General features: G+C 38.5%; 1 protein-coding gene and 2 long non-coding RNA genes across 12 annotated transcripts in view; 1 reads left to right on the top strand and 2 right to left on the bottom strand.

The window, feature by feature from the left end:
- Positions 1-19,021, bottom strand: part of LOC147833118 (uncharacterized) — a 25,501-nt gene extending 6,480 nt beyond the window's left edge. The window contains exons 1-3 of one of the 4 annotated variants that reach the window (XR_015513555.1): positions 18,500-19,021; positions 8,947-9,139; positions 3,145-3,241 (exon numbers count right to left, since the gene is read on the bottom strand). This is a non-coding gene — a long non-coding RNA (uncharacterized LOC147833118). Of the gene's footprint in view, positions 1-3,144; positions 3,242-8,946; positions 9,140-9,581; positions 10,130-18,499 lie in introns of those variants that run through there. The other 3 variants (XR_015513554.1, XR_015513557.1, XR_015513556.1) reach the window with 3 other exon arrangements.
- LOC147839998 (uncharacterized) lies at positions 18,589-27,311 on the top strand. The gene is made up of 2 exons (XR_015513543.1): positions 18,589-19,001; positions 23,986-27,311. It is a non-coding gene; the product is annotated as an uncharacterized LOC147839998 (long non-coding RNA).
- LOC141378611 (uncharacterized) overlaps positions 19,223-27,311 on the bottom strand; it is a 150,874-nt gene continuing 142,785 nt past the window's right edge. For 6 of the 7 annotated variants that reach the window (XM_087290725.1, XM_087290727.1, XM_087290730.1 and 3 more), the window contains one exon: positions 19,223-20,860. In XM_087290725.1, the coding sequence (XP_087146851.1) occupies positions 20,822-20,860 (39 nt within the window). In that variant the 3' untranslated portion in view covers positions 19,223-20,821. Of the gene's footprint in view, positions 20,920-27,311 lie in introns of all 7 variants that reach the window. The other variant, XM_087290731.1, reaches the window with a different exon arrangement.

Here is a 27,311-nt window from a genome sequence, read left to right as displayed (position 1 = left end):
ACACGACCCTCCTAAGTATCAGGGTAGTGTCTGTCACCGAAAAGAACAAAAGGAATGCATGAATAAATTACTGCTGAATGGAATTAATATTGATATTAAACAGTAGTTCGATTGGCAGATTGATTTGAAGAACTGTGCTGACCTCTGCTGAAAAACAGAAGCAGTGCAATTTAAGAATATCTTAAAGTAAATGAAGGAGTAACTTGCTAAAGAGAATTATGACAGAGACCCTAAATGTACTCTAAATGTAAATTATCAAAATTCTATTAAATTTGCAAATTGGGGTAAAAAATAAATAAATAAACAGCAAAAGCAGATAAAACCTTCTAATTCTAAAAAGTCATGTTCCACTTGGAATTATAAGGTTCTATCTGGCGGATCATTAATTGAAGCATTACTTTTCAAGAAATACAATACAGTCTGCTTTCTAATTTAATAAAAAATAATTGGTGTCGTAACAATATGTTATTGCTTGAGAAAATTACATTTTTGCTTTCTATAACTTTTATTTCATGTTTTAGGATTAATATTTTTCAGGTTCAAATTAAGCATAAGGCTGTGCTAAATATTTTATCCGGTGCAGCTGTTAATTTTATATAACTTAATATGGTCAAATTTATTGAATTTTATTCCTTTTTTGAACTATTGAATTATATTTATTGAATTATATGCCCCATGAATTAAATGAAGTATTTGCCCTTCAAGGCTTAATATTAAATTTAAAGACTTTAAAAGAAAATAGAAAATGAGCAAATGAGTTCTTCTCAAATTTGAATTGAAATTCTTCTCAATTTTGTGAGGTGCAGCATTATTTAATCGACTCTGATTTTGTGTTTCTTTCTGGCCTGGTCTGGTTTCTTTTCAATGTCAACAGAGCAATCCAGTCAAATGACAGAAAGCTTATCCTGATTGGTCCTTGTGCGTGCATTTAAAATACTGATTGGCTCACAGAAAGATTCTTATAGAGCCAAGCTAGAGTTCAACTTTGTAGATCAACTGTTTTTGTTTTTTTAAATAAAAATTCTTAAAATGTAAACTTATTTTAAAAATCATATAATGTAAATAAGTTGTCATTTAATAAAAATATGTGAATAACTCAATTTTGACAAAAATGCCAGATAGACCCTTATAATTCTGTGGTGATGATATTTCACGGTACTCAGCTTAAAGTGCAATTTAAAGGCTTAACTGGGTTAATTTGTTTAACTAGGCAAGTTAGCGTAACGAGGCAAGTTATTGTATACTGGTTTGTTCTGAATGGTTTGTTCCAATTGAAAAAAAAAAACATATATAGTTAATAGTTTAAAAAAACAACTGCTTTATTTCCAAATAAAACAAATAAGACTTTCTCCAGAAGGAAAAAATACGTAATTTTCTGACTTTTTGGGGAGTTGCTCTGGTTGTAGAATGTGGTTATCACTCCATAGATTACTACATTATGTGAACAGAACGTAGTTAAGCATAAAAAGATCAAATAATAATAGAATGGCTGCTGTGTGTATGAAGCCATTGTGTTGAAAAATCTGGATTTTTAAGTACAAAGGTATAAATAAACTGTCTAGACAGACAGCTGAGCTTTTAGGGCACACAAAGGTCTCAATTAAGTTTAAAAGGATTTTAATATATTCTGAGCTTCAAGGGCAGCACAGAATGTTGTACCTCTACATTATTTTTTCTGATCCAATGTGTAGCAAAGTCACAGAGTCACTGTGTTCCCCGTGTTCGCAGAGTGACAGAAAGTTCATTAACACAGCTGCTCTGGCTGATCCACATGCTAATAATTATGCCAGGAAGAAAATCAAAACTGTGCAATAACTTTGATTGGGTAAAAAATGACCCCAAAATGTTACCTTGCAAACAGTCATTGCAAATGCATGTCTATCGTCATTGTACTGTGATTTAGTGGGAGGCTTGTTGTGGTTTATTATTTTTATTTTATTTATTTTTATTTTTGTATGCTATATGTACTGTAATAGCTACATATAGTATTTATGAAAACATAAATCTCCTTGCTCTTCTTTTCCTTGAAACATTTATAATAATGCTTATTATTATAGTCTAGTGTCTCACTGTACCATTAAGCAATGTTAAAAAACTATTCACCAGCCTTCAAACTCAAACTATTTTCTCCTCATATTATTTAAATTAATCTTTTTTATTTAATAATAATAAAAAAACTTAATTTAATATTTCATTAGATATTCCAAGGGGGCCCTTTTGCTATAAAAAACTAATCCTTTTTCAAGCTGAACTTGGAACTTGATTTTAATTACATTCTACGTAGGTAATTGCATTTCTAAGCCCTGAAAAAAGTCCTTATTTTATTTAACTGTTCTTAGAAGCATGTCTGTATAAGCTTAATTATGCCTTTCACTAGCAGCTTTTCAAGGTACATATGCCTTCAATGGCTTCTACAATCATTCTCCAATCAACAGCTGTGCTTTATATAGAGCTTAACCAAGCTCACAGGAGTTTATAAGAGTTCACAGCTGCAACCTCTGCTCTCGGGCTCTCTGTGAAATCGAATGGACGAATTTGAATAATATCAAAACCACCTTGCAATGACAAATCTCACATTTACTTGATGAAACTGCAATATGTGACCTGGCATGCTCTCCACACAACAGGGTACCACTATTTTATGAAACGAAATACGTACTAAAACCTACTTGTTACATGGTATATCTGTTTAAGTAAAATAGAAAAGACTATTTAGAGGAACATTTAAATGTTTCATGGGGTGAAAAATCAGACTTTATGATATTTTAGTATTTAATTAAGTAACTAACTAATTAAGTACATACATACATTCCAAATTTGGAACAAATGTTTAGAAAAACTTATTATCATTACTTCACTCAAAATATTACATTTGCTGTTTATTTACCTGCTCTAGGCATCCATGATTTAGATAACTTTTTTGTTAGAACAGCATTAAAGAAAATTTAAACTGAAATTGTACTTCTTTCCATAGATTTCAATGGCAACTGGCAATATGATAGCTGACATTATATTTCACTTCCAAGAACCATAATTTCATCTAAAAAATACTTATTTATTGTTTCCCTGAAGAAGAAAAATCACCTACATTATTAATACATTTCAATAAAACTATTACTTTTTTCTGTTTTGGTTGAAAAATACCTATTAAAAGACCTCTGCCCTCAGCCTGGTTTCAGTCACCAGCCACTTCCTTTTGTCCTCCTTTTTCTTGGTCAGCTCAGGGAGTTTGTAGTAAATCCTGAAAGCACAAACTGAGGATGATGGACACATATTGACATGAATACAGCTTCTGTTTATGGGGGACAAAGAGATCCATCACTTTACCCAAACATCACAAATACATATCTTGATATACGTATGTCAATAGATACTTTTATCCACTATATTTCATCTAATCTGATGACTTTCATTCCAGCAGAAGGATAAACATCAGAAAGGGGTCATATTGTGTTCTTGAGCTGATAAACACTGTGTGTGTACGTGTGTGATATAGCAAGTGTGTGCATGTAAAAAAGAAAAAAAAAAAGAAAAATCACTGTCTGGATCTTCATTGCATCTCCTTGGCCTAAAATGGCTCTGTCCCTGGGTTTAAAAAGGTTATCAATAAAACACATTCTGCAAGAGAGTAAAGGATGAAAATGGAAATGGTAAGATTGTTAGAAAGCTTAACATTTTATTTAATTTTATTTAGCTTCTTTTTAAATATTGCCATGGTCAGTCTGAGGCTTTACAGATTGCAAAATCATATTTTGAAATGAATTAATTTATAGCTTATTAATGAAATACTGCAGTTGCATATACAGTAGATTTTGAATTAGAAACATTTTACAGTAACTTGTAGAAACACACTGGAGCCAATAGGGGGCATCAGTAAACTGCAGGAGCAACAGGATGTACTTGATGTACTTTTTAAGATTCATTGTTCATTCTCAACAGGGCCACAAAGAAACATGCAGAAACCATAATTTTATCATACATATATATACCAATATCTAAATGAAATCTTTAGCAAATCACAATTTTCCTTTCTATACTGTAAATGTAAATGTTGTGATGCCTAAATTTGCAAAAGCTTAAGGGGAGGCTGTTTCATTAATTCATGAGCCACCAATTTAGAAGGTGTGCAACAGATTAGGAGATGTTGAAATGAAACCGCACGGGCTAAGATTTCATGTGGTGTGTCTGAAAGTAAAGCTGTAGCATTGCTACAGAATAAATAAGAAAAACAGCGAGAGAGCGAGAGAGAGGGAGAGGATAGATATTTGCATGACTGCTGAGGAGCAGGGAGGTGATATACCTGATGGCTTGCTGAATACCTGCCTGGCTCTTAGATTGCTCTGCGAAGGCCCTAAGACATCATTAGCCTTTCCATTCAGTGTGAAGGCGGCAGAAGATGAGTGGCACCTTGTTCTGAATGGCAATGATGTTAAAGTGGAACGCAGCATGTCGGAGCCAGAGCCAGCATTACTCCTAAAGGCACCACCACCATCCTTCAGGTGCTGGGACAGCCTTTCTGTTCCATCAATGCCAGCGTTTGCCATGTCCCAGTTGCTGTAGGACCTTTCAGGCTGAAACATTGCCCTGGGTTTCTCTAGAGTCTGACTAAAAGATGGTTTTCTGAGGGAAAGGGTGAGTGGATCTATACATAGTCTGTCCAAGAGGGATTAGAGGGATTTGTCAATGTGCAGAATGGATCTGGACAGCTGAAGTGGAAGGAGCGAAAAAGGCTGATGAAAAGTCTGTTTGCTCCTCATACTCTGTGTAGCTGTTGCAGGTGCATGGTAAAATTTGAGAATTTTTCTGGTCTTTAATAGCGCAATGTTGTTCGCTGCACTCGGTCACAGTCACATCGACCGCACCACATCTAGGAGACACTGGAGTCTCATCAAAGGTGTGTGTGGTCAGGCATGTTTAGAAGGCAAAATGTTGAGCGTGAGTAAGCTGTACAATCCGTTTTAGGATACAAACTCCAGGGGGTGATGGTGACTGAGGAGAAGCCTAATCGTAAAGTCGGTCTACTAAAGCAATGGGGAGATTCTGGAACATTGCGGGTGTTAAATCTTAAAGTGTCATTTACTCATTGTTGCAGTTCCTGCTTGCTCCTCAAACGATCTCTTTTGTACTTGGCCCTCGGTTATATTTTTAATTTCAAAAGCTGGTAACACTTTACAATAAGTTATTAGTCAATGTTAATATATTTAAAAGGAAAGGAACATCGGTCTAACAAGACACACCGGATTAAATCAAAACAATAAACACTGGGGAGAAACTGGAAAAAGAGCACACATACTGTAATGAAAGCGAACCGAAAACAAAATCCAGCATTCTGACAATTCAAAATGCAAAACACACCAGCTAAGCCATTCAGAAATGGATAGACCAAAAGATAGATCCAGAATAAGTGTGAAGTCTTTAGCATTTTGGCAGATGAATCACAATAACTTAAAAAACCGAACTTCCTTGGTATGAGGTATTAATACTGTGGGGGTATCCACCAAAGTATCCTTCTTTTTTGAATCAGCGGGTCCTGTAGATGCAGCGGCGCTCACTGAAAAGTTTTGCTTTAATTGCTTGAAATCCATGGTTTAGAATACAAAGAAAGCTTATGATGGTGGATATGTTATGAGTAGCAGGTATACAGGTGTACAGGCACGAACTTAAGATGTGGTAAAGCATGTCTTTTGCATTCAGCGCAGTGCATGCTGTCTAAATTTGCTGCTTGTTGCCACAGTCAAGGGAATCCCTGAGGCTGACAGATTTTTTTTCTCACTGCAGGAAAGGCTTTATGTGTTCATGTCAGGGTTTTATGTGCATACAACTGACTTGCTGTGCAGAGAAATGTTTGAAGGTGCTCCTAAAAAACTTCAGAGGTTAAAGGATATTTGGCAGGCATGTTGTTATTTTTCTCTGCATAATATCTTACAATTACAGATTGCACACCATTAAGAGTTTTGCAGCTGTGGAACACAATGCTCTGCTTGCAGTTAGACTGGAAATTCATTATGTATCTTTCTCTTGTGGGGGGCGTGGTGGTAACATAGGTAGCGCTGTCACTTCACAGAAAGAAGGTCGCTGGTTCGAGCCTCGGCTGGGTCAGCTGGCGTTTCTGTTTAGAGTTTGCATGTTCTCCCCGTGTTCGCAAGGGTTTCGCCCAAGCACTCCGGTTTCCCCCACAAGTCCAAAGACATGCTCTATAGGTGAACTGGGTAAGCTAAATTGTCCATAGTGTATGTGTGTGAATGAGAGTGTATGGGTGTTTCCCAGTGATGGGTTGCTGCTAGGAAGGGCATCCGCTGCATAAAACATATGCTGGATAAGTTGGCCGTTCATTCCGCTATGGCGACCCAGATTAATAAAAGGACTAAGCTGAAAAGAAAATGAATCTTCCTCTTGTTACAGTCACGACTCGGTTGAAAAGCCATGACAAATTAAAGGAGGACATAATAAGGTTGTTTGGTGCCGATTAAAAAATTATTTATTTAAACATAAAATTATTTTAAAACAGAAATAATCAAATGCTCAAACTTAGACTAACCAAAATCAACTATTAACCAAAACTATAAAGCTAAAAACAATCAAAACACAAACAAAATAACCAGGAGCAAGCGACGACCAAATGTCAACATTGTCTGTGCTTTATAGGGGAGAGAACAGGGGCCTCATGTATCAACGCTGCGTACGCACAAAAACTTTGCGTACGCCAGGTTTCACGCTCAGAATCGCTCACGTTTGGATTTACTAACAATGAACTGAACGTGGGAATTTGCGCAGGTTCACGGCAGGTTTCTGGCAGGCGTACGCACATTTTTTGTGCGTGTCTGTTTTATTTCCATTGGCGACTCCTAGAGGCAGTTGTGTTAAATTCTTCTCTACAAAGTGTCTGATCCTTGCAATGGCAGCTGTATGAGACGGGTTCATATAGTAGGTATGTAAGATTTCCATACCATACAGTTGACCAGCTAAACATTAAAGCACAATTTGCAGCGGTCGCCTGTTTTCCCAATGTAATCTGAGCTATCTACTGCACGCACATTGCTATAAAGACACTATCTGAAGATAAATTTGCATGCGTGAATCAGAAACATTTCCATTAAATAAATGTGCAAATAAAATATGATGCACAAACTTATTAATGATTCCTACTTGTCTTTCTCGTGATAAATAGTGGGCAAAATCTGATATGTAGCGGGAAAAAAAGAAGAAAGAATTCATCAGACGCTGGATTCGAACCGAGTTTGTGCTCGAACGCGTCAGTATATGATCACATGCTTCTTATGAGGTGCGCCACTGAGACTGCTAAAGCCTGATTTATACTTCTGCGTCAGGTGACCGGCGTAACCCACGGCGCAGGCAACGCGCGTGGCTGTGCATTTATACTTCTGCGCGCTGTCTCTGCCGGTCTGCATTAACACTTCCGAAACGCTAGTTGGCAGTGAAGTGTAAATGTTCCTCTGTGTCAAGTTTCTTCGCTACTTTTTTGCATTTCCTGAACACTTCCGGGATGTACAAGTGGCTCAAACTCGCTCATTTTGAGGCAGGAACCGGCGGACGTGCAACAACTTTAACTATGAGGTAAACACAAAACAAAATTTTCCATCCGGAGCTCCTTCACGGGACTCCACACTTGTAAACAATCGCTCGCGCGGCGTCGCGCCATTCGCGCGCCTCTCGGTCCCGCCCAGACTCGTCAGCGCTACCAAGCCGACCAATCACAGAGCTTATGCTACGCGTCGTTGCGACGTGTAGTTACATTTTTTGAGAGGTGCACGTCAGTGACGGCGATGGCCACGGCGAAGGGCTATGCGTCAGCGCCGTAGCATACGCCGGTGTTTGACGCAGAAGTATAAATCAGGCTTAAGGGTTCTGCAACAGTTTACAGATATAAACCACACTATGTCTTTTTTAAATGCACTCAGTGCGATGTTCAGACCCAACTGTGTTAACCGTATCAGCTAAACTCTCCCACTCTATTTTTTTCTTTTGTTGTTAATTCCGGAGAACAAACTTGCAAATAACACCGCTTTTCTCCGTTCTACCTCCGAAAGCAGCACCTCCAATTCACATTCTGTTCAAAGTTTCTCTTTTTGTTTGATTTTGCCGTTGCTTTTTCGTTGGGTTTTGCCATTAGCATAGTCATTAGCATATTCATACGGGGGAGGAGGCAGGGAGGGGTTTTGTGCTCGTGCATGTTGCGCTCAGTTTCACGTTCATTCGGATGTACAAAAGAATATGCGTGAGATTCGGCGTACGCAGTGTTTCATACATCTGAAATTTTTTCTGCGTACGCACATTTACAGCTTTGTGCGTACGCAATGTTTTAGTAAGATTTCCACGCAAGTCTTCGTACATGAGGCCCCAGGTGTTTAGAATTCTTCAGATGAGTAGTCCCACCTAATGGCCGGCCAAAGCAGGAAGAACAGAGACTCGTCACATTACACTAAGTGAAATCTTTGGAGAAGCAAGAATGCTTTCGGATATATTGCAGTCATTATTTGATCTTGCAAAGGCTGTTATTTTAGTTCAAGCGTTGACTCAGTCTTTGCTTAACGAATTTAGTCATTTTTGATGGCCTTTAGACTGATGTAGTAACTGAAGCCAAATAGTATCCAGGGGATCAAGAGAGGCAGTATTTACTGTAGATCCATCAGAGAAACTTTACAAAGACAATATTACAAAAGCAACAAGTCTTGAACTCAACTGTTCACATGAGTGAATCAATTCATTTGAATGATTTTGTTATAAAAAAAAAAAATTACTTACTTAAACACATAAAATTCCTGCAAAAATTCATAAACTGTATATCTTATGTGGTTCCACATATTTTTTATGTTCATTTGCAAGAAAATGTTCATTTTTTTAAATAGGGTCATTTACCTTTCCTTTTCTTTATGCAAGGCACTCTCTCATAATTATCTCTAGGTTTCCAGCAGGTAGCATACTGACCTTAGAACAGTGTTTCTCAATCCCGGTCCTCATGCTCCACTGCTCTGCATATTTCTCAGGTCTCTCTTATTTAACATACCTGATTCAGATAAGCAGCTCATAAGAAGAGCTTCATGGATGAACTGTGTTTCGACTGACAGGTCCCTACACAGTGTGCATTGCTCTCTACCCCCCTCTTCTTCATTGCACTCCACTGAAACACAAGAAACCTTTATTTCATTCACAGATTTCTACAATGGCACTGCATGCAGCAATTTTTAGAGAGAATCATGGAGTGTTACTATATTAATACAATATAAATACGATAAGCACTCACTGGCCACTTTATTAGGTACACATAAAACCAGGTTGGAACACCTTTTGCTTTGAAAAGTCTTAATCCTTCATGGCATAGATTCAACAAGGTACTGGAAATATTCCTCAGAGACTTTGGTTTATACTGACTTGATAGCATCACGCAGTTGCTACAAATCTCCCATTCCACCACATAACAAAGGTGCAACTCATTGTCATGCTCAAGAAACCAGTCTGGGATGATTCGCGCTTTATGACATGGCGTGTTATCCTCCTGGAAGTAGCCACCAGTCCATCTGACACCAACAAACATGCCCCATTCAAAGTGACTTAAAACTCACCTTTCTTTCCCATTCTGATGCTTGGTTTGAACTGCAGCAGATTGTCTCGACCATACGATCGTCCCAAATCGCATACTTATGCACTCTTCCAAGCCACTTTGTTGTATAAATAGTGTAAGTTAAGCAGTGTGTTCACACTTAAATTTCTAAAAATAATAAGTGCACTTAAAATACCCGGATGATGCACTTATTCAGCCGGTAAAATGAAGTGTAATGATGGACACTTTGCGCACTCAATAGTCGTAGTTTTGCTCACGTAGCGGAAGGTGGTGCAGCTACCGGGCGCACATGTTTGGATTGTGAAAGCAAAATTCTCCTACAAGAGTGATTATAGCGCCTACCGATGGTAAATGCAGTTACACTTATGGCAAGGATTCATTGTTAGTTTGGTCATTTATTTCACTAATATGCCAAACGTCAAACGTCATCAGGGAAATGGTTTTCCTCTTAGTAAAAAAAAACAGTAGTGTTTAATTTGGGACAACACTACATACATGTACTCTGGATGCTGCAAGTGCATAAGTATATAGTGCATAGTGTGCAATTTCGGATGCAGCTCATGTCTACATGCGTAAATACATTCATAAATATATTGCTGCCATGTGATTGGATGATGCACCTAATAAAGTAGCCGGTGAGCCTCAGTTAAAATACTCAGGTAAGAATTAAATACCATAACATATAACCCAACTATAGGTTATTATAGTACCTTCCCAACTTCGTTTTTTTTTTTTTTACCTACTGTATTGGGTTACAAAATTTAACCCAATGCATTGGGCTTTTTTGATTAAATGTATGTTTTTTTCCATTCTGGTATTACTATTGCTACTATTGCTAATATTGCTACTAGTAGCTATTCATTTTATAATTATGGTTGTGTAAATAAATAACCTACAGTTTTTAAAAATATTAAAAAATGCTTTATTTCCATTACATTTTAAGTTTCAGATACTTAAGCATTTTTAGCCCTTAAATATAGATCGGCTAAGTGCACTTTTGTATCATCAAAAATTATGGGCCCTATCATACACCCGGTGCAATGTAGCGCAAGGTGCGGCGCAATAGTCTTTTACTATTTTCAGCTTGGCGCAAGAGTCGTTTTGAGGCGTTGGGCTATGCTGTTTAAATAGCAAATGCATTTGCGCTTATATGTGCGCCCATAGGCGTTCTGCTCTAAAAAGAAAGGTGTTCTGAGGCGCGTTGCTATTTTGAGAAACTATAATAGATTTTTCAATAGACCAAAACATACCCGGTCTAAAGTCGAGCGCAGAGTTGCGCCTCCCTTACACACTGCTTAATAGCCTACACACAAGATGTAGAGCAATCACAAATATCTTTATATATGAAAAAAATTCAAATATTAAGGATATATGTAGGATATAATAAGAATATATACAGGATATAAATATAAAAAATTAAAATATTACAAAGCATATTATTTTCTAGCCTACATAAATATGAAAAACCACAGCTTTTATGTCTTCTTCATCTCGGGAGGTTTTTTCAGTTCATTCATATAAATTATTATTATTATTATGTTATTATTATCAGCAGTATTATTTATTATATCCATATTTATATTTGTTTTATTAAAAACAAGCTTAGATTTGCCCACCTGCAGGTTTTAGACCATATGGGGCACAGCATGTGTTTTAGGAAATAACTCAGGTTTTTGAGCACACTTGGTTATTATTGTTCATTTATTTGTTTGCTGAAAATTAGAACTGAATTTAGAAATAGCTTTGAAACAAATATTTGCGCTTAACAAACAAAATTAATTATTTAAAGGCTAATTGATGTCTACATAAAGGTTTCCCTGTCCACGAGAGCGAAAGTGAAAATAGATCATTTATCTATCATTCTCGGTAGATGCTCTGTTTAGCTGTTTTCTGTAAAATAAATAAATAAATAAATACTGTTAACTGTTTGCTTGTGAAATGCTCAGTTTTTCCACTTCTACTTACTTTAAGTCATGTAAATAGCAAATGCGCTTATGGCGCGACGCAAGGCACTTAAAGGGAATGGGGAATGAGGGAATGAGACTCTGATTGGTTTATTCTCAAAACACACCTATAACTCATTAAGAAAATAAACTCAACCCTTTTAGACCATGCGCCACGGCGCAAAGGGGTTTTTTCCATCCCTAAATTAGCGAAAATGTATTCTGACACGCCCTGAAAGCGTTTGCGCCCTGCGCTTTGTGCTTTGCGCATGGACCGTCAAAATAGAGCCCTAAGAGTGCTGGTGAAACAGATAAAAAACACAACAACGGGAGGTAATTTGATTAAAAAAAAAAAAAAAAAAAAAACATTATTGCGTTAGAGCTTAAATAAACTTTATAGCGCAAAAACAACATTGTATGCATAATAATACAGCTGTTCTGTGTCAGTTAAATCAGTTGACTGTTGAAATAAAATTTTTTTAACCCAACTGGTTGAGTTATTAAATAAATAACCCAATTAATGTTAAAAAAATAACCTAACAAATCACCAAATATTTAACCCAACTAGTGAATATTACTAAATAATACTATTAAATAATCCAATAAAGGTTAAAAATAACCCAACAAAGCACCCAATATTTTTAACTCAACCATTGGGTTAAATAAATAACTCAATGTTTTTTAGAGTGTATTTTCACATATTATACACTAGATGTGACATTTGAATAAAACATAAATGCTCCCTTCACTGATCTCTATCCTGTGAAGCCCACATTGCAAGGCAGAAATGGTCATATTAGAACAAACATCTGAAGCAAAAAAAAAAAACTATTGTATAAAATGGGCAGCACAGGGGGGAACAAGGACCAAGATGGAGCCTTAAGAGACACAAGGACATTTTCAAATCATATACTGTTTCATACACTTAATTTACTTGTCTCTGTTTTATCATTATGGCATCTAATCTGTCACCTAATCAGTGAGTTACCAGACTTATGTTCCATTAAACTGCATTTCACAAATGACAATGCTGCTCTTCCACTCCAAATAAGACAATCGTTGATGACCTTTAAGACTAAAATTGCTGTTAGTACAAGCTTTACTTCATAAATATTCACAATGGGCTTTGTGGTTATCTACTGGTGCTAAATCTCTTTAACAGTGCTTAAACATCCTTATGATAAGGTCAATCCTTTTTTACAGGAGAAAAATATTTCGATAATTTTAAGTAAAGTATGGCAATTTTGATCAAACATGCATAGAGACTAAAGACAATAACTGGTGATGTTTTTAAAGTAAATGACGACAAGGCCTCTCAAAAAGTCACATTGAAAGAACACACATTGAAAAATAAACTTTATACTCAGTAACTGTATATCAAACATGTATAAAGACAAAACAATTACTGGTGATGATTAGAGTAAGTGATGACTATGACTCTCTAAGAGTTGCAATTCTGAAAACAGACACAGTTGTTTGTGCGAGTGCCAGTTTTATAACACAAAGAGTGCTCAGAATGCACAACTTCTTCAAAACAATGATGGAAGGCAGATCATTCAGGCAAAACCTGACATAATCAATGAAAAATTCATGTTTCACAGATTTAATGCATTTAAAGACAACATGGTAGTGGATGTTACTCAATGAACACTGTTACAGGGACAGTTCACCCAAAAATTAATAAATGCTGTTAATCCAAGACATCCGTGATTTATTTATTTAATAGAAATATTAAAGATTTTAGTTAAAAACTGCTGTCCTTACCATCCCTTTGTGAAGCACAAACATATACAGGTAACACAAAAGAACACCTGTGATGATATTGAGGTCTTCACGAGTTCACACTTGCATTCGTTTAAGTATAAAGCGTATTTGGCGTGCTGTCCGGGGGGAGGGCTCTGAGCTCGAGGAGACACCCCAACTTGAGTTATTCCCCTTATAAGGAAACAAAGAGGAGTTGGGATTCGAGCGAAGTATCTAGCCCGGCCCCAGAGCGCTCCCCAAAAAACGCTATTTGTTACAGGACAGCAGCCAGACAATGTGCAAGCCCCCCAAAATTTGCTGATCTTAAAAATTTGGAGGGGTGCTGTTGAGTTATAAGGTATGTGTTTCGGGAGGAAGCAGTTGCTATGTTGATAGTGGTGCATGATGAATGTCTCTAGCAAGAGTGTCTGCTCCCACAGGAGATGGGCGTCTTCCGTGGGAGTGGTCACTGCATTAGCAATGTTGTGTGTTAAAGTATGCATCCCCGTAATAGCTGTCACTGTGCTGACAGTGGTGTATGATGAGGTATGAGTCTCTCATAGGAGTGGTCACTGCGCTTGCAGTGCTGCGTAAGGTGTACGTCTCCCGTAGGAGCAGTCACTGCACTTGCAGTGGTGCATAATTATAAGGTGTACATCTCCCGTAGGAGCGGTCACTGCACTTGCAGTGGTGCATAATTATAAGGTATACGTCTCCCGTAGGAGCAGTCACTGCACTTGCAGTGGTGCATAGTTATGAGGTGTACGTCTCCCGTAGGAGCGGTCACTGCGCTTGCAGTGGTGCATAATTATAAGGTGTACGTCTCCCGTAGGAGCAGACACTGCACTTGCAGTGGTGTATAGTTATGAGGTGTACGTCTCCCGTAGGAGCGGTCACTGCGCTTGCAGTGGTGCATAATTATAAGGTGTACGTCTCCCGTAGGAGCGGTCACTGTACTAACAGTGGTGCATAATAGTAAGGTGTGTGTCTCCTGTATGAGGTATGAGTGGTTACTGCCCTAGAGGCAGTGTGTAATAAGGTGTATGTCTCCTGTAGGAGCAGTCACTGCGCTTGCAGTGGTGCATAATTATAAGATGTGCGTCTCCCGTAGGAGCAGTCACTGCATTTGCAGTGGTGCATAATTATGAGGTGTACGTCTCCCGTAGGAGCGGTCACTGTACTAACAGTGGTGCATGATAATAAGGTGTGTGTCTCCTGTATGGGGTATGAGTGGTCACTGCCCTAGAGGCAGTGTGTAATAAGGTGTACATCTCCCGTAGGAGCAGTCACTGCGCTTGCAGTGGTGCATAATTATAAGGTGTAAGTCTCCCGTAGGAGCAGTCACTGCACTTGCAGTGGTGCATAGTTATGAGGTGTACGTCTCCCGTAGGAGCAGTCACTGCGCTTGCAGTGGTGCATAATTATAAGGTGTACGTCTCCAGTAGGAGCGGTTACTGTACTAACAGTGGTGCATAACAGTAAGGTGTGTGTCTCCTGAATGAGGTATGAGTGGTCACTGCCCTAGAGGCAGTTTGTAATAAGGTGTACGTCTCCCGTAGGAGCAGTCACTGCGCATGCAGTGGTGCATAATTATAAGATGTGCGTCTCCCGTAAGAGCGGTCACTGCACTTGCAGTGGTGCATAATTATGAGGTGTACGTCTCCCGTAGGAGCGGTCACTGTACTAACAGTGGTGCATGATAATAAGGTGTGTGTCTCCTGTATGGGGTATGAGTGGTCGCTGCCCTAGCGGCAGTGTGTAATAAGGTGTACATCTCCCATAGGAGCAGTCACTGCATAATTATAAGGTGTGCGTCTCCCGTAGGAGCAGTCACTGCACTTGCACGTCTCCCGTAGGAGCGGTCACTGCACTTGCGGTGATGCATAATTATAAGGTGTACGTCTCCCATAGGAGCGGTCACTGCATTAGCGGTGGTGCATAATGAGATATGCGTCTCCCGTAGGAGTGGTCACTGCACTAGCAGTACTGTATAATCAAGAGTGTGTCTCCCGTAGGAGCGGTCACTGCACTTGCAGTGGTGCATAATAAAGTGTACGTCTCCAGTAGGAGCGGTTACTACACTTGTAGTGGTGCATAATAATAAGGTGGGCTTCCCCGGTGGGAGCGGTCGCTGGACTAGCAGTGATGCTTGATGAGGTGTACGTCTCTAGTGGGAGCTGTCACTGCACTTGCGGTGGCACATGATAAATAAGGTGTGCGTCTCCAGTGAGAGCGGTCACTGCGTTAGCAGTGGTGCATAATAATGATGTGTACGTCTACCATAGGAGCAGTCACTGCGCTTGCAGTGGAGCATAATAAGGCGTGTGTCTAGAGTGGAAGCAGCCACTGTGCTTGCAGTAGTACGTAATAGGGTGTGCATCCCCAATGAGATCGGTCGCTGTGCAGCAGCAACCTTATAATAGAACTCCTTGAAGGGGTTAATGACCAGGGTTAGGAAAGGTTTAGAGGTTGAAATGGTAAAAAAGGGGGCAACGATAGCGCATTTCCACTGACTTTTAGGTTTAATTTCTGTGGAAAACTTAATTGATAGGATTAAAGGAACTTAAGGTAGTGCAAGGAGCATTGAGCAGTACCTGAAGTTTTGAATGGAGTTCCATGGTTTATACTGAGTGCAATTGCGACTTGAATCGCTGTGAAAATAGATGGGGTAAGCTAGTAATGGGATTCTGGATGATTTCTGAGCTGAAGTTGCTTATCAGCTTGGTGTTATTATTACTCCAGAATTACTTATCAAATTTATTTAAGCAATTTATTTTATAGACGCGTGTTGTCTATGTAAACGTTAATAACGTACTTAAGTTTATACATGTTAAGTACCTAGACGATGAATCTAAGGAATATAGTCTATACGTGGCCCAGGATCACAGGTGGGAGGAAAAGAGAAGAGGGGCTGCCGGCGTCAGTGACGTCAGCGGAGGCAGCCTCACGCTGGCACTTACGTCGGGGCCTGACAGAAAAATCAGGGACTAGAGCCGTTTGCGGAGGCATGCTCACGCTACTGATGAACCTAGAATCACAGGTGGGAGTAAAAGAGAAGAGAGGCCGCCGGCGTAAGTGACGTCAGCGGAGGCAGCCTCACGCTGGCACTTACGTCGGGGTCTGACAGAAAATTAGGGACTAGAGCCATTTGCGGAGGAATGCTCACGCTACTGATGACCCTAGAATCACAGGTGGGAGGGAAAGAGAAGAGGGACTACCGGCGTAAGTGACGTCAGCGGAGGCAGCCTCACGCTGGTACTTACGTCGAGGCCCGACAGAAAGTTGGGGATTAGAGCTGTTTGCGGAGGCGTGCTCACGCTACTGATGACCCTAGAATCACAGGTGGGAGGAAAAGAGAAGAGGGGCTGCCGGCGTAAGTGACGTCAGCGGAGGCGGCCTCACGCTGGCACTTACGTCGGGGTCTGACAGAAATTTAGGGACTAGAGCCATTCGCGGAGGCGTGCTCACGCTACTGATGACCCTAGAATCACAGGTGGGAGGAAAAGAGAAGAGGGGCTGCCGGCGTAAGTGACGTCAGCGGAGGCGGCCTCACGCTGGCACTTACGTCTGGGTCTGACAGAAATTTAGGGACTAGAGCCATTCGCGGAGGCGTGCTCACGCTACTGATGACCCTAGAATCACAGGTGGGAGGGAAAGAGAAGAGGGACTGCCGGCGTAAGTGACGTCAGCGGAGGCAGCCTTACGCTGGCACTTACGTCGGGGCCCGACAAAAAGTTGGGGATTAGAGCCGTTTGCGGAGGCGTGCTCACGCTACTGATGACCCTAGAATCACAGGTGGAAGGAAAAGAGAAGAGGGGCTGCCAGCGTAAGTGACGTCAGCGGAGGCGGCCTCGCGCTGGCACTTACGTCGGGGCCTGACAGAAAGTTGGGGACTAGGGCCGTTTGCGGAGGCATGCTCGCGCTACTGATGACCCTAGGATCACGGGTGGAAGGAAAGAGAAGAGAGGAGAGCTACCAGTGCTAGTGACATCAGCGGAGGCGGCCTCACGCTGGAACTTGCGTCGGGGCCTGAAGAAAGTTGGGGGCTAGAGCCGATTGCGGAGGCGTGCTCGCGCTACTGATGGCCCTAGGATCACAGGTGGAAGGAAAAGAGAAGAGAGAAGGGGCTGCCGGCGTTGGTGACATCAGCGGAGGCAGCCTCACGCTGGAACTTGCATCAGGCCTGAACAAACCTGGTTAATCTGCAAGCGGCATGAAGGAAGACTCCGCTTGTTAAGTGGTGACCTATTGGTGACGCAAGTAATACTGTTTCCGGGTCCAAGCCGCCACTCATTTGAGTTGAGAAATTTCTTCGTTTATGATCACTTTAAATTCTCATCACACAATCAAGTTAATTTTATACAATAAAGTTAATTTTATACAAAATCAGTGTACACAAGCATTGCTTGCTGCATAACAATTACCAAAAAACAATAAGCAATTTATAAAAATTTATCACTTTCTGCCCGTCAGATATAAGGTGTGGACGTATGTATAGGGTATATGCTGAACTACTGCTTTTCCCATGCTGATACACTTCCAGTGACCTGTTATTGTGAACTTTTTCTGTTTGTACAGTTCCTTATACAGCATCGATGTTGTAATGTCATTAAAATACATTCAGTTAAATTAACTTTAGCATTTATTTGGTTGCTCAAGCGTAAAATTAGACAGAAGCTGTTTACTCGCACGCGGTCGTCAGAATCGGCAGGCTAACGCATAAGCTCCATTAAACATACTGGGGTCAAATAAATGCTCATATTATAAAGATATGGCGATATCACTCAGCTAGTGGAAATCGTTCATTTTTTAAAGAAAACAGACCTTAAACTCACTGGCTTGCATTGGCATTCAATTCGCCCGAAGTGCTTAGCCCAGGTTACTGGGAAATTAAGAGTCCTATTAGCATGCTTTGGCATATACCCCGTTGTGATAATGATTTCGAAAGTAATAAATTGCTTTGTAAACATTATAATTAACATTTCATGAGTCTCCCCATGCAGTAAGTTAAGAAATTATTTGTTTATGATCAATTTTAAACATATTACACGATAAGTTAGTTTTATACAGAGTCATGTTGTACACAACCATTTTTGGGCTTGCTGCATAACAAATACCAAACTTTTTAACAATTTATAAAATTAATCACTTGCATCATGTATGAGGCATAGACATATATATTGTGATCATGATTTTCGAAAGTAATAAATCGCTTTGTAAACGTTATAATTACCATTTCATGGGTCTCCCCATGCAGTTGAATAGAGCGCTTGGACCCGGAAGCCGCTTCGCGTGACGTCACACTCACGAGCGGACTGGCTTGTTTTTCCTAAATTTGGGGCGCCGAGAGCAGCGATTGCGGGCGCTACTAAGTGGAAATGTTCCGTGCGTGGGGGGTGGATGAGCCCGTAGCGGAGACGTGCTCACGCTGTCATGGCGAATTGGCCGATGGTGGCGCTTCGCCTGTAGAGCGGTGGCCTGGCACTCGCTTGATCTGGGCCGGTGGTTTCCAACTGGGGAGCGGCTCAGGTTTGTTGCCGGTGTCTGAAAGAGCGGCGGCGTGGCGGGCCTAAGTTAAGACCGCGGACTCTGTTGATATGCTCTGCCGAGTGTTGATGCGCTGGACGTCGGCTTGGAGTTTGCAAGAGGAGCCGTGTCATCCTCATGGAAATTTGCTGTTTGGACGAGGCTACAGCGATTGGATGTGCCAATGCTGAAGTCGTGAGATGCTGCAGGTAAGACAGCTTTGGTATATATAGGCGTTGCTCAGAAACTGATTTGATGATGGGATAATTGTCAATGACGTATTCGATACTGAAACTTCTGCGCATGCTCCTCCCGAAATTTGTTTACAAACATCACTTAAAAGAACACCTGTGATGATACTGAGGTCTTAAAAAACATCTGTGATGATATTGAGGTCTTACAAAGCAAAATGACCACTCATTCACAAACATAAACTGCAGACAGTATAGTTTATTCAATTCACCAATAGCGCATGTCGTTGGACTGTGAGGGAAACCGGAACACCCAGAGTAAACCCACACCAATACATGGAGAACAAGCAAATTCCACACAGAAATGCCAACTGACCCAGCTGGGACTTAAACCAGCAACCTTCTTTCTGTGAGATGACAGTGCTAACCACTGAGCCACCATGTCGCCCCATACAAATTATCATTCAACATATTTTGTTTGTTAGGAGAATTACAGAGCAGTTTTTGTTCGACCAGTACATGCTCTAGTAGTGCATCATCAACTACAACAGAGCAATGGAGGAAAACCTGAGGAAAAAAAAATTCTGTCATGTTTACTAATGCACTGGTTGTTTCAGAAAGTGTCTTAGTTTCCTAAAGAACAAAGAAACCCATTCACTAAGGAATCAGTTTGTTACTGACATTCTTCCAAATATCCTACTTTGTGTTCAGCAGAACAAAGAAAGAACCAGAGCATGAGTAAACGATGACAGAATTTGTATTTGTGGTGAAATAACACTTTAATATAACAAAATACGAGCAAATAGCGAAGACGTTATGTCAGAGAATATATTACAATAAGATGAGAGGGACTGAATTACTTGTCATTGGATAAAGCATAATGCTAAGTTGGTCACGTGAGCCAGCTCTTAGCCAATCACAAAATGGCCTTTGTTCTCCTTCCTAGTGTACTACCATAGAGACAGCATTACATTCTATAGGCATATACCATGTTAATTACTTCGCAATATTTCCCAAATGATGTTTAACAGAGCAAGGAATATAATAAATAAATAATATTTTTTTCTTCTGGAAAAAGTCTTATTTGTTTTACTTCAGCTACAATAAAAGCCGTTGTTAATTTTTAAAAGCAGTTTTAAGGTCAAATTATTAGCCCCTTTAAGCTATATTTTTTCTCGATAGTCTACAGAACAAACCATTGTTTTACAATAACTTGCCTAATTACCCTAACCTGCATAGTTACCCTAAATACCATAGTTAAGCCTTTAAATGTCACTTTAGGCTGTATAGAAGTGTCTTGAAAAATATCTAGTCAAATATTATTTACTCTCATCATGGCAAAAATAAGGGGGGGGTTAAAATTCTGACTTCATCTGTACATACTGTATAATATGACATTATTTTAATCTCAGATATTATAAAGAGCAAAAGTTATCACACCCTATTTTGCATGGCATCACTTACAAAGTTTCAGAGATATGTGAGATCAAGCAGCCATTAGTTAATTTATCCAACAATACATCATACTCTGTTAATTAAACCGGAGGATACATTGTTGTTTTCCTAAACGAACCCCTGGTTTAGAGTCTTACACTACAGCAAGTGGCTTTATACTGTACTATCAAACATACCACACAGCATGGACACACACATGCTTCCATACATCATGTGGATTCACCCAATGCAGGTCCAGTACAAGGTGTTTTATATTTAGAACAATGCATCAGAAAGCCAAGCTCTGCTCTCAGGAGGGAGCTGCAAAGATCTTGCTCGTCTTCAGTTCTTCGCCTCTGGCAAGAAGAGCACAGAGATATGAATCTTGTGAACAGGCACTTCCCTTAGTCACCATGTCTTTGAAGAATCTGATCCAGAAGTTTCTGTGGAGAAACAGGAGAGGAAACTTTTAGCAGATTTGTAACCATTCGAATAGCCTCATCTATAGAGCACATGTACACTCAAGTGCTGGAGAAATGAGGGGGAAGTGACTGTGTAATCTACTGATTACCCAGTATTCTCCCCGCCTGTCCCCCTGGGTGGTGATGTCCCCCAGGAGCAATGATAACCTGCTATCTGTGCTCCATCATGCTGTTTCCTGTTTATTAATTCTATTTTCTGGTTGGCTCTCTTGTATGTTTAATGCTGCTCTCTGGTCCTCAGGTTTAGATTAGAAATAGTTATACATACATATACAGTTGAAGTCAGAATTATTAGCCCCCCTAAATTATTAGACCCCATTTATTTTTTTACCAATTTCCATTGAATAGAGAGCAGATTTTTTCAACACATTTCTAAAAATAATAGTTTTAATAACTCATTTCTAATAACTGATTTATTTGATCTTTGCCATGATGACAGTAAATAATATTTGGCTAGATATTTTTCAAGACACTTCTATACAGCTTAAAGTGACATTTAAAAGCCTAACTAGGTCAATTAGGTTAACCAGGCAGGTTAGGGTGATTAGGCAAGTTGTTGTTTAACGATGTTTTGTTCTGTAAACAGTCGGAACAAAAATTAAGTTTAAAAGGGCAAATAATTTTGAAAATGGTTCATAATACATTTAAAACTGCTTTTATTCTAGCTGAAATAAAACAAATAAGACTTTCTCTAGAAAAAAAAAATCATACTGTGAAAATTTCCCTGCTTTTTTAAGCATCATTTGAGAAATATTAAAAAAGGAAAAACATTTAAAGGGGGCTAATAATTTTTTTTAAGACAATTATTAGCCAAGCCAACTGTTACTTTACATTAATGAACCAACCAATATGGCATTAATTTACAGTACACCAACAGTATTGCCCTCCATAGCAAACCAGCGCAATCCCTATACCATCTTACTCATATGTACTGTTCCCCCTGGATAGGACTATATAATCAATATGTACATAGTGAGTCTCCCCATTGGTGTAGCGAGTGGCCTCGGCAGTGTCTGAAACACTTTCCCAACAGTACTGTTGTATTATTAAAATCCATAGCCTCTTTTAGTTAAAAATTGATTGCGACCCCTCTAAATTCTAAATGATCCCATATTCTGGCAATAAGGCCCAGGGGACGTTGAATGGTTAAGCTTTGGTGCTGCTTGTGCACTCACACGACCCGCTTTGCATTCATCGCCCCAAACGCATAACAGATTCATCTGCTGTGGCACTTTACATAGATTTCCCCAATCTGTCATTCTGACATAACTCAGGGTGACTGACTAAAAAAAGTAACATTGTGGTTATGGATGCACATTACCCCTTGTTCTCTGAAGTACTTCTCTGACTTCCATAGTATATATATATATATATATATTCATATACACTTTATACTAACTAACATGTACTTATACTGAAACTTTTGCAAGTACTTATGATTGACTAAATTCATGCATGTATTTACATCTGTAATTAATTTCTGTAATTACATTTTAACCCAAACCTACCCATAGCACCAGAAGTATCACTAACCCTACTCGTATCCCACTTCGAAGACACCAAAAAGTGTTCTTTAATACACTATTGACATACTTTAGGTACATTGTATTTATTTTTTTGATGCAAGTACATAGTAGTAAAGGCTGCATATTTTAAAGTGGGACCTTTTTTCTTACTATGGTATTTGATGGATCCCAGCAACCAGCATTATTTAATATATCTCCTTTTGTGTTCATAAATCATAAAGATTTAAAATCACATGAGGGAGAATTAATGAGGTTATTTTAATTTTTTGGTCAACTATCCCTTTAATTTATCTACATTATTAATGTCCTTAACTATCATTACTAAAACAGGGATTTTTTTTTCATTGCCAAAAAAGCAACGAAAGCTGTGTTGTGGAACTCAACAAACTAAACCTCAAAATCAGGGCAATTACTGTTGCCACAATGCTTCCCTGTATCACAAGCATCCCGTAAGTATCAGGGTTGTGACCGTCATTGAAAAGAGCAAAAGGAATGCATGAAGAAATCACTGCTGAATGAAATTAATAAGGGCCTGTATTTATCAAGCTTCTCAAGACTTAAGGGCTGAGAATTCATGAAATGTACTTCTACTTACAAATTAAGTACAAAAGTATATCATCTATATATAGTTATATGTTATTAATAGGTTTATTATCACATTTCTTAAAGCTAAGGATCACTCGTAATCTCCCAGTTATTTAAGACAGCTCAAGAGGTCTCTTGATGGTGCTATAGTGTTCTGCATGGGAAAGATTTTTTTAGTGACCTTATTAACTGTATAGGGATGTCCTGAAAGATTTATGTGAGCGGCATCAATTTCTACTTTGCAAAAAAAAGTGATAGGCGTTTGTTGCTTCCCTTGTTAAAAGGATTTTTTTATGTGTCTTTTTTCCAGTTTGTGACCACAAATAAATTCTCTCTCAGGTGGTGTGCTGGAGGCAGGACACAAGTACAACCTTGTGCCAGTAAATCATATTTATTTTAGTTGCCACCTTTTAATGTCATGTTTATATCATAATATCTTAAATAATTTATTCTCAAATGTATACTGAATGTAAACTCCTGTTCTAAATTCACATTTTTAATATGAATTATTCTGAAAATAGTCTTAAATAATCTACTCAATTTATTGATCCATGCCTACAGTAGGTTGTGATCTATCCAGAATCTAAGACCTCTAAGACTGACATTTAGGATTTACTCCTACTCTTCAATTAAATTACAACTGAGCTGCAAAAGTAACTTCTAACTGCAGCTCTGTGCCAATAATTTGTGCGCCTCTTTCAATATATTAGATCTATTAATCTGGTTTATAGAGCGTTAGACGTGTCATCATAGCTATTAGCGTGAACCTACCCAGCATGTTACCACTTGTGCCTGCCATCTTAATGATTTGTTGTTTAAATGTGTTTTAACTACTTTATCTCTATTACATAATGTTGCTGTTTATAGTTTAATTTGTACACCTATTTTTTTTTTTAAGATCTACATAACTATGTCTATTTTAGTGCTTCTTAACTATGATTGATTGATTGTATAATTTTTGTTTTGTTTTTTTAGGTTGACAATTTTAAATCTGTCCAGGGACAACGGATGAAAAATAGCCTTCTGGCTAATTCTGGTTCATTTGCAGAAATGCTAATAAATGTACACTCATTTGAATTCAGAATTAACTTGCTGGAGAAAATTATGCTTTTGTTCTCTCACTGTCAAATTGTTTCCTATATAAAACACAAAGTATTAAAGGACTGGGTCTTTCTTAAGCTATTACTTGTAAATAAAAACTAGGTCAAGGAACAATTAGAGCATTCAAGCTTCTATAAAGATTAAGTAATAATGATAAAAGTGGCACATAACTTGTGTGCATTATTTAGATCTTTTGGGTTATACAGTAACTTTGGTATTATTCATAATTATTAAAAAAAGTGCAAAAAAATGTAATTCTTCTGAGCTTAAAAAAAGTTTAATTCGCAAATTGGACAAAATTTCTGTGCTTGCTATATAAACTGTTACATGTTTATACAGCAAGAAAATTTGTGAAAATTTAGGGCAATTTGTGAAATAAACATTGTTAAGAATTTTAGGACTAGGGTGCATGTCAAATTTATCAGTATATAATGATTTAAATGTATTTTTGGCTAAAGTATGATTACTGAAGTATGCTGCACAAGTATTGTCCACTACTTATGATCTTTAATAAATTCTGATCTTATTATGGTCTAATTATTACTTATGTTCTACTTCATGATTTATTAAAAATAACTTAATATAAATAAAATAAAAATAGCTTGCACAATATCTTAAAAATAACATAAATACTACACTGTAAAAATTGATTCTGAGTTTTAGTCAGGTGAAAAAGTCAAAACCTGTCCAATTAACTTGCAGTGCCTCAGTATGACCTGTAACAACCTCAACTTGAAGGAAAATAGAAAACTTAAAATAACGTGTTCATATAACAACAAAGCATAGCTTCTATCAGAATGCATCACCATTTTTTAGCACGTGGTGCTGATCAATCCAGTAGCCAGGAAAAGTCTAGATATGGAATTTGTTGACTTCAAATATTGAGTAAGTACTCTGATTTGTTCAATTTAATGTCACATTCTGCAAACTTATAGAACTTTAAAATGCAGGACCTACGTGCTGCCAGGCAAATTTTGCCCTCTAGACACCAAGCTTCGAATATTGCAAGTTACTGTTGGTAAATAACAGTGTACACACTAAAAATGATTCTGCATTTTAGTTTTTTCAACATGAATTTTTCACTGTCTTAACTACTCTGTAATAGAGTGTGTGTGTCAACTCATGAAAAACTCCAATAATATGACTGCAGGTCCGCAGAACCACACACGTTTCAAGCACATACAACCCAGCACACATAAACTAGGGAAACCATATGGTAACGATGGATGTTAATGTTATTAATGTATTCTTAGACATCATCATCCATATATTTTATATATATATTGTCAATAAATAGCATTTTAAACAATACCGTAGACTATTTCACAAATATGGCAATCAAGACGGGCTAATGGGGAACATTGTTTACGATTGCCATTCAATATGATTAATAGACTGAACAGTTTTCTATCAGTCATCATACAGTTGATGATCAGTCATTTTTTATCTGACAAAGACAATATCAGATAGGCTACTCAATTACCGTTTGCATCACCCCCCCATACCCACTTCCATCTGCGACAATTAGTGCAATTCAGTAGGTGGAGATAATGCTCCTTAGCAGTTAGTCGTAGTTAAACAAAAAAACTGAAAAGACTGATCTGTCATTCACCATATATGGTTTGCCAAGATTGTGTTTGCAAGATTGTGTGGGTGCCTGAAAGGTGTGTGGTTATGCAGGTCTGCAGCTTGATACAGTATATCTCGAAAAACATGCTAAACCAGCATCCTTTAAGTTGCGACCAAAACTTCCAATCCAGCAGGACTATTCACCATTCAGTCCGCTTGCCAACTGCTAGTTAAACACCAGAAGAATTCTGGCACATGGGATATTTTTCAACCAGTGGCCAATTATTTAAGAACAAATAAATACAATAATTTACCTAAATTTTATTTCTTATTCTAAAGGTTGCAGCACATTCCCAGGGGCCAGATTGACTTACAACAGGTGAGATTTTAATAAACATTTATTTTTTCATCTGTTTACAGTAGACTAATATTTAAGAAAAAAATATTAACAAAAATGCACAAGAATGCCATTTTCTTATTCTAAAGGTTGGGGCACATCCCCAGAGAAAAACCGACTTACTTACTTATATTGTAAGTTCATTATGTGTTATTGCTAAATTGGGAATAAAGATCTTTAATAAAATGTGTAATATATTTCAATTGTCTGTTCTGTTTCTAATTAAGAAAATCTGCTAGATTAAGTTCAGTGAACTTGAAAATGTAAGTTAGTGTATTTAAACAAAACTTGGCAAGTCCAGTTAACTTTAAATAAGTAGTTGGGCCAGTTATCTAACTCTAAGACAGTACAACTTAACCGAGTCAAGGCAACAAGATTACATTACTATATGAAGTGAACAAATAATTTTTTATAGTGTACAGTGGAATTATTTAGGCTTCCTCCCCAAAGTCTTTCGGTGAACAGTTCTTTGTTTTCTTAAAGTTCAGAAAATTTAATGAAATATATAAGAACAAATTTTATAAGAACGCTCTACGATTGATTATTCATGGAACTTCTCGTTGATCACTGTTTGCCTTCATATTGAAGAGCAAGGATGAAAAGTGATGACAGAGTTTTCATTTTCAGGAAAAGTATCCCTTTGAGCAGGTTAAATCTAACGGTCAGGTCGCAATATGTATGATCATTTCCGAGAAGCACTGTTGAGACTCTCAGCACGAATCCGCCTCATGAGCCTTTCTATATGACTTGATACTTCAGTTTGGAGGTAAAAGTTCAGCAAGGTGAGATCAGACAGTCTGGCAACAAGCAGCACCTGCTGTTTCTATCCAGAGGGAAGGTTTTCACAGAGCAGCGCAAGTTTCCTCTCCGCTAGTACACTTGGGCTGACAGTTGTGACAGATCGCATTAGGAGACCAAAGCCTCAGGTGTGTTTGTCCTTGCGGGGGTCATTAGAGGTCAGTCTGGAGGATCACTTCAGAGAGTTCGCTCTTACAGCATCAGCACAAAGTAAAAGAGCTGTTTGGTCATGAAGTCAATTTGTAGGCCAGTCCGGAAGGCCAATTCACTCCGCATTTCCTTAACCAATTTTCAACGGGCATTTAGAATAGTTGTTTTCAAGTCTACAGATGACTCTGTTTGAATGTGCTTTCACATTTTGTTTTTCAACATAAATCAAATACTGTCATATTGAATTCTACCCCGGAATAATAAAGGGACTAAGCTGAAAAGAAAA

This window comes from Danio rerio, chromosome 17, assembly GCF_052040795.2.
Source record: "Danio rerio strain M-AB ecotype USA chromosome 17, GRCz13ab, whole genome shotgun sequence".
NCBI classification, from domain to species: domain Eukaryota; kingdom Metazoa; phylum Chordata; class Actinopteri; order Cypriniformes; family Danionidae; genus Danio; species Danio rerio.
The sequence above is the reverse complement of the archived record's forward strand: the minus strand, read 5'-3'. Positions and strand labels throughout refer to the sequence as shown.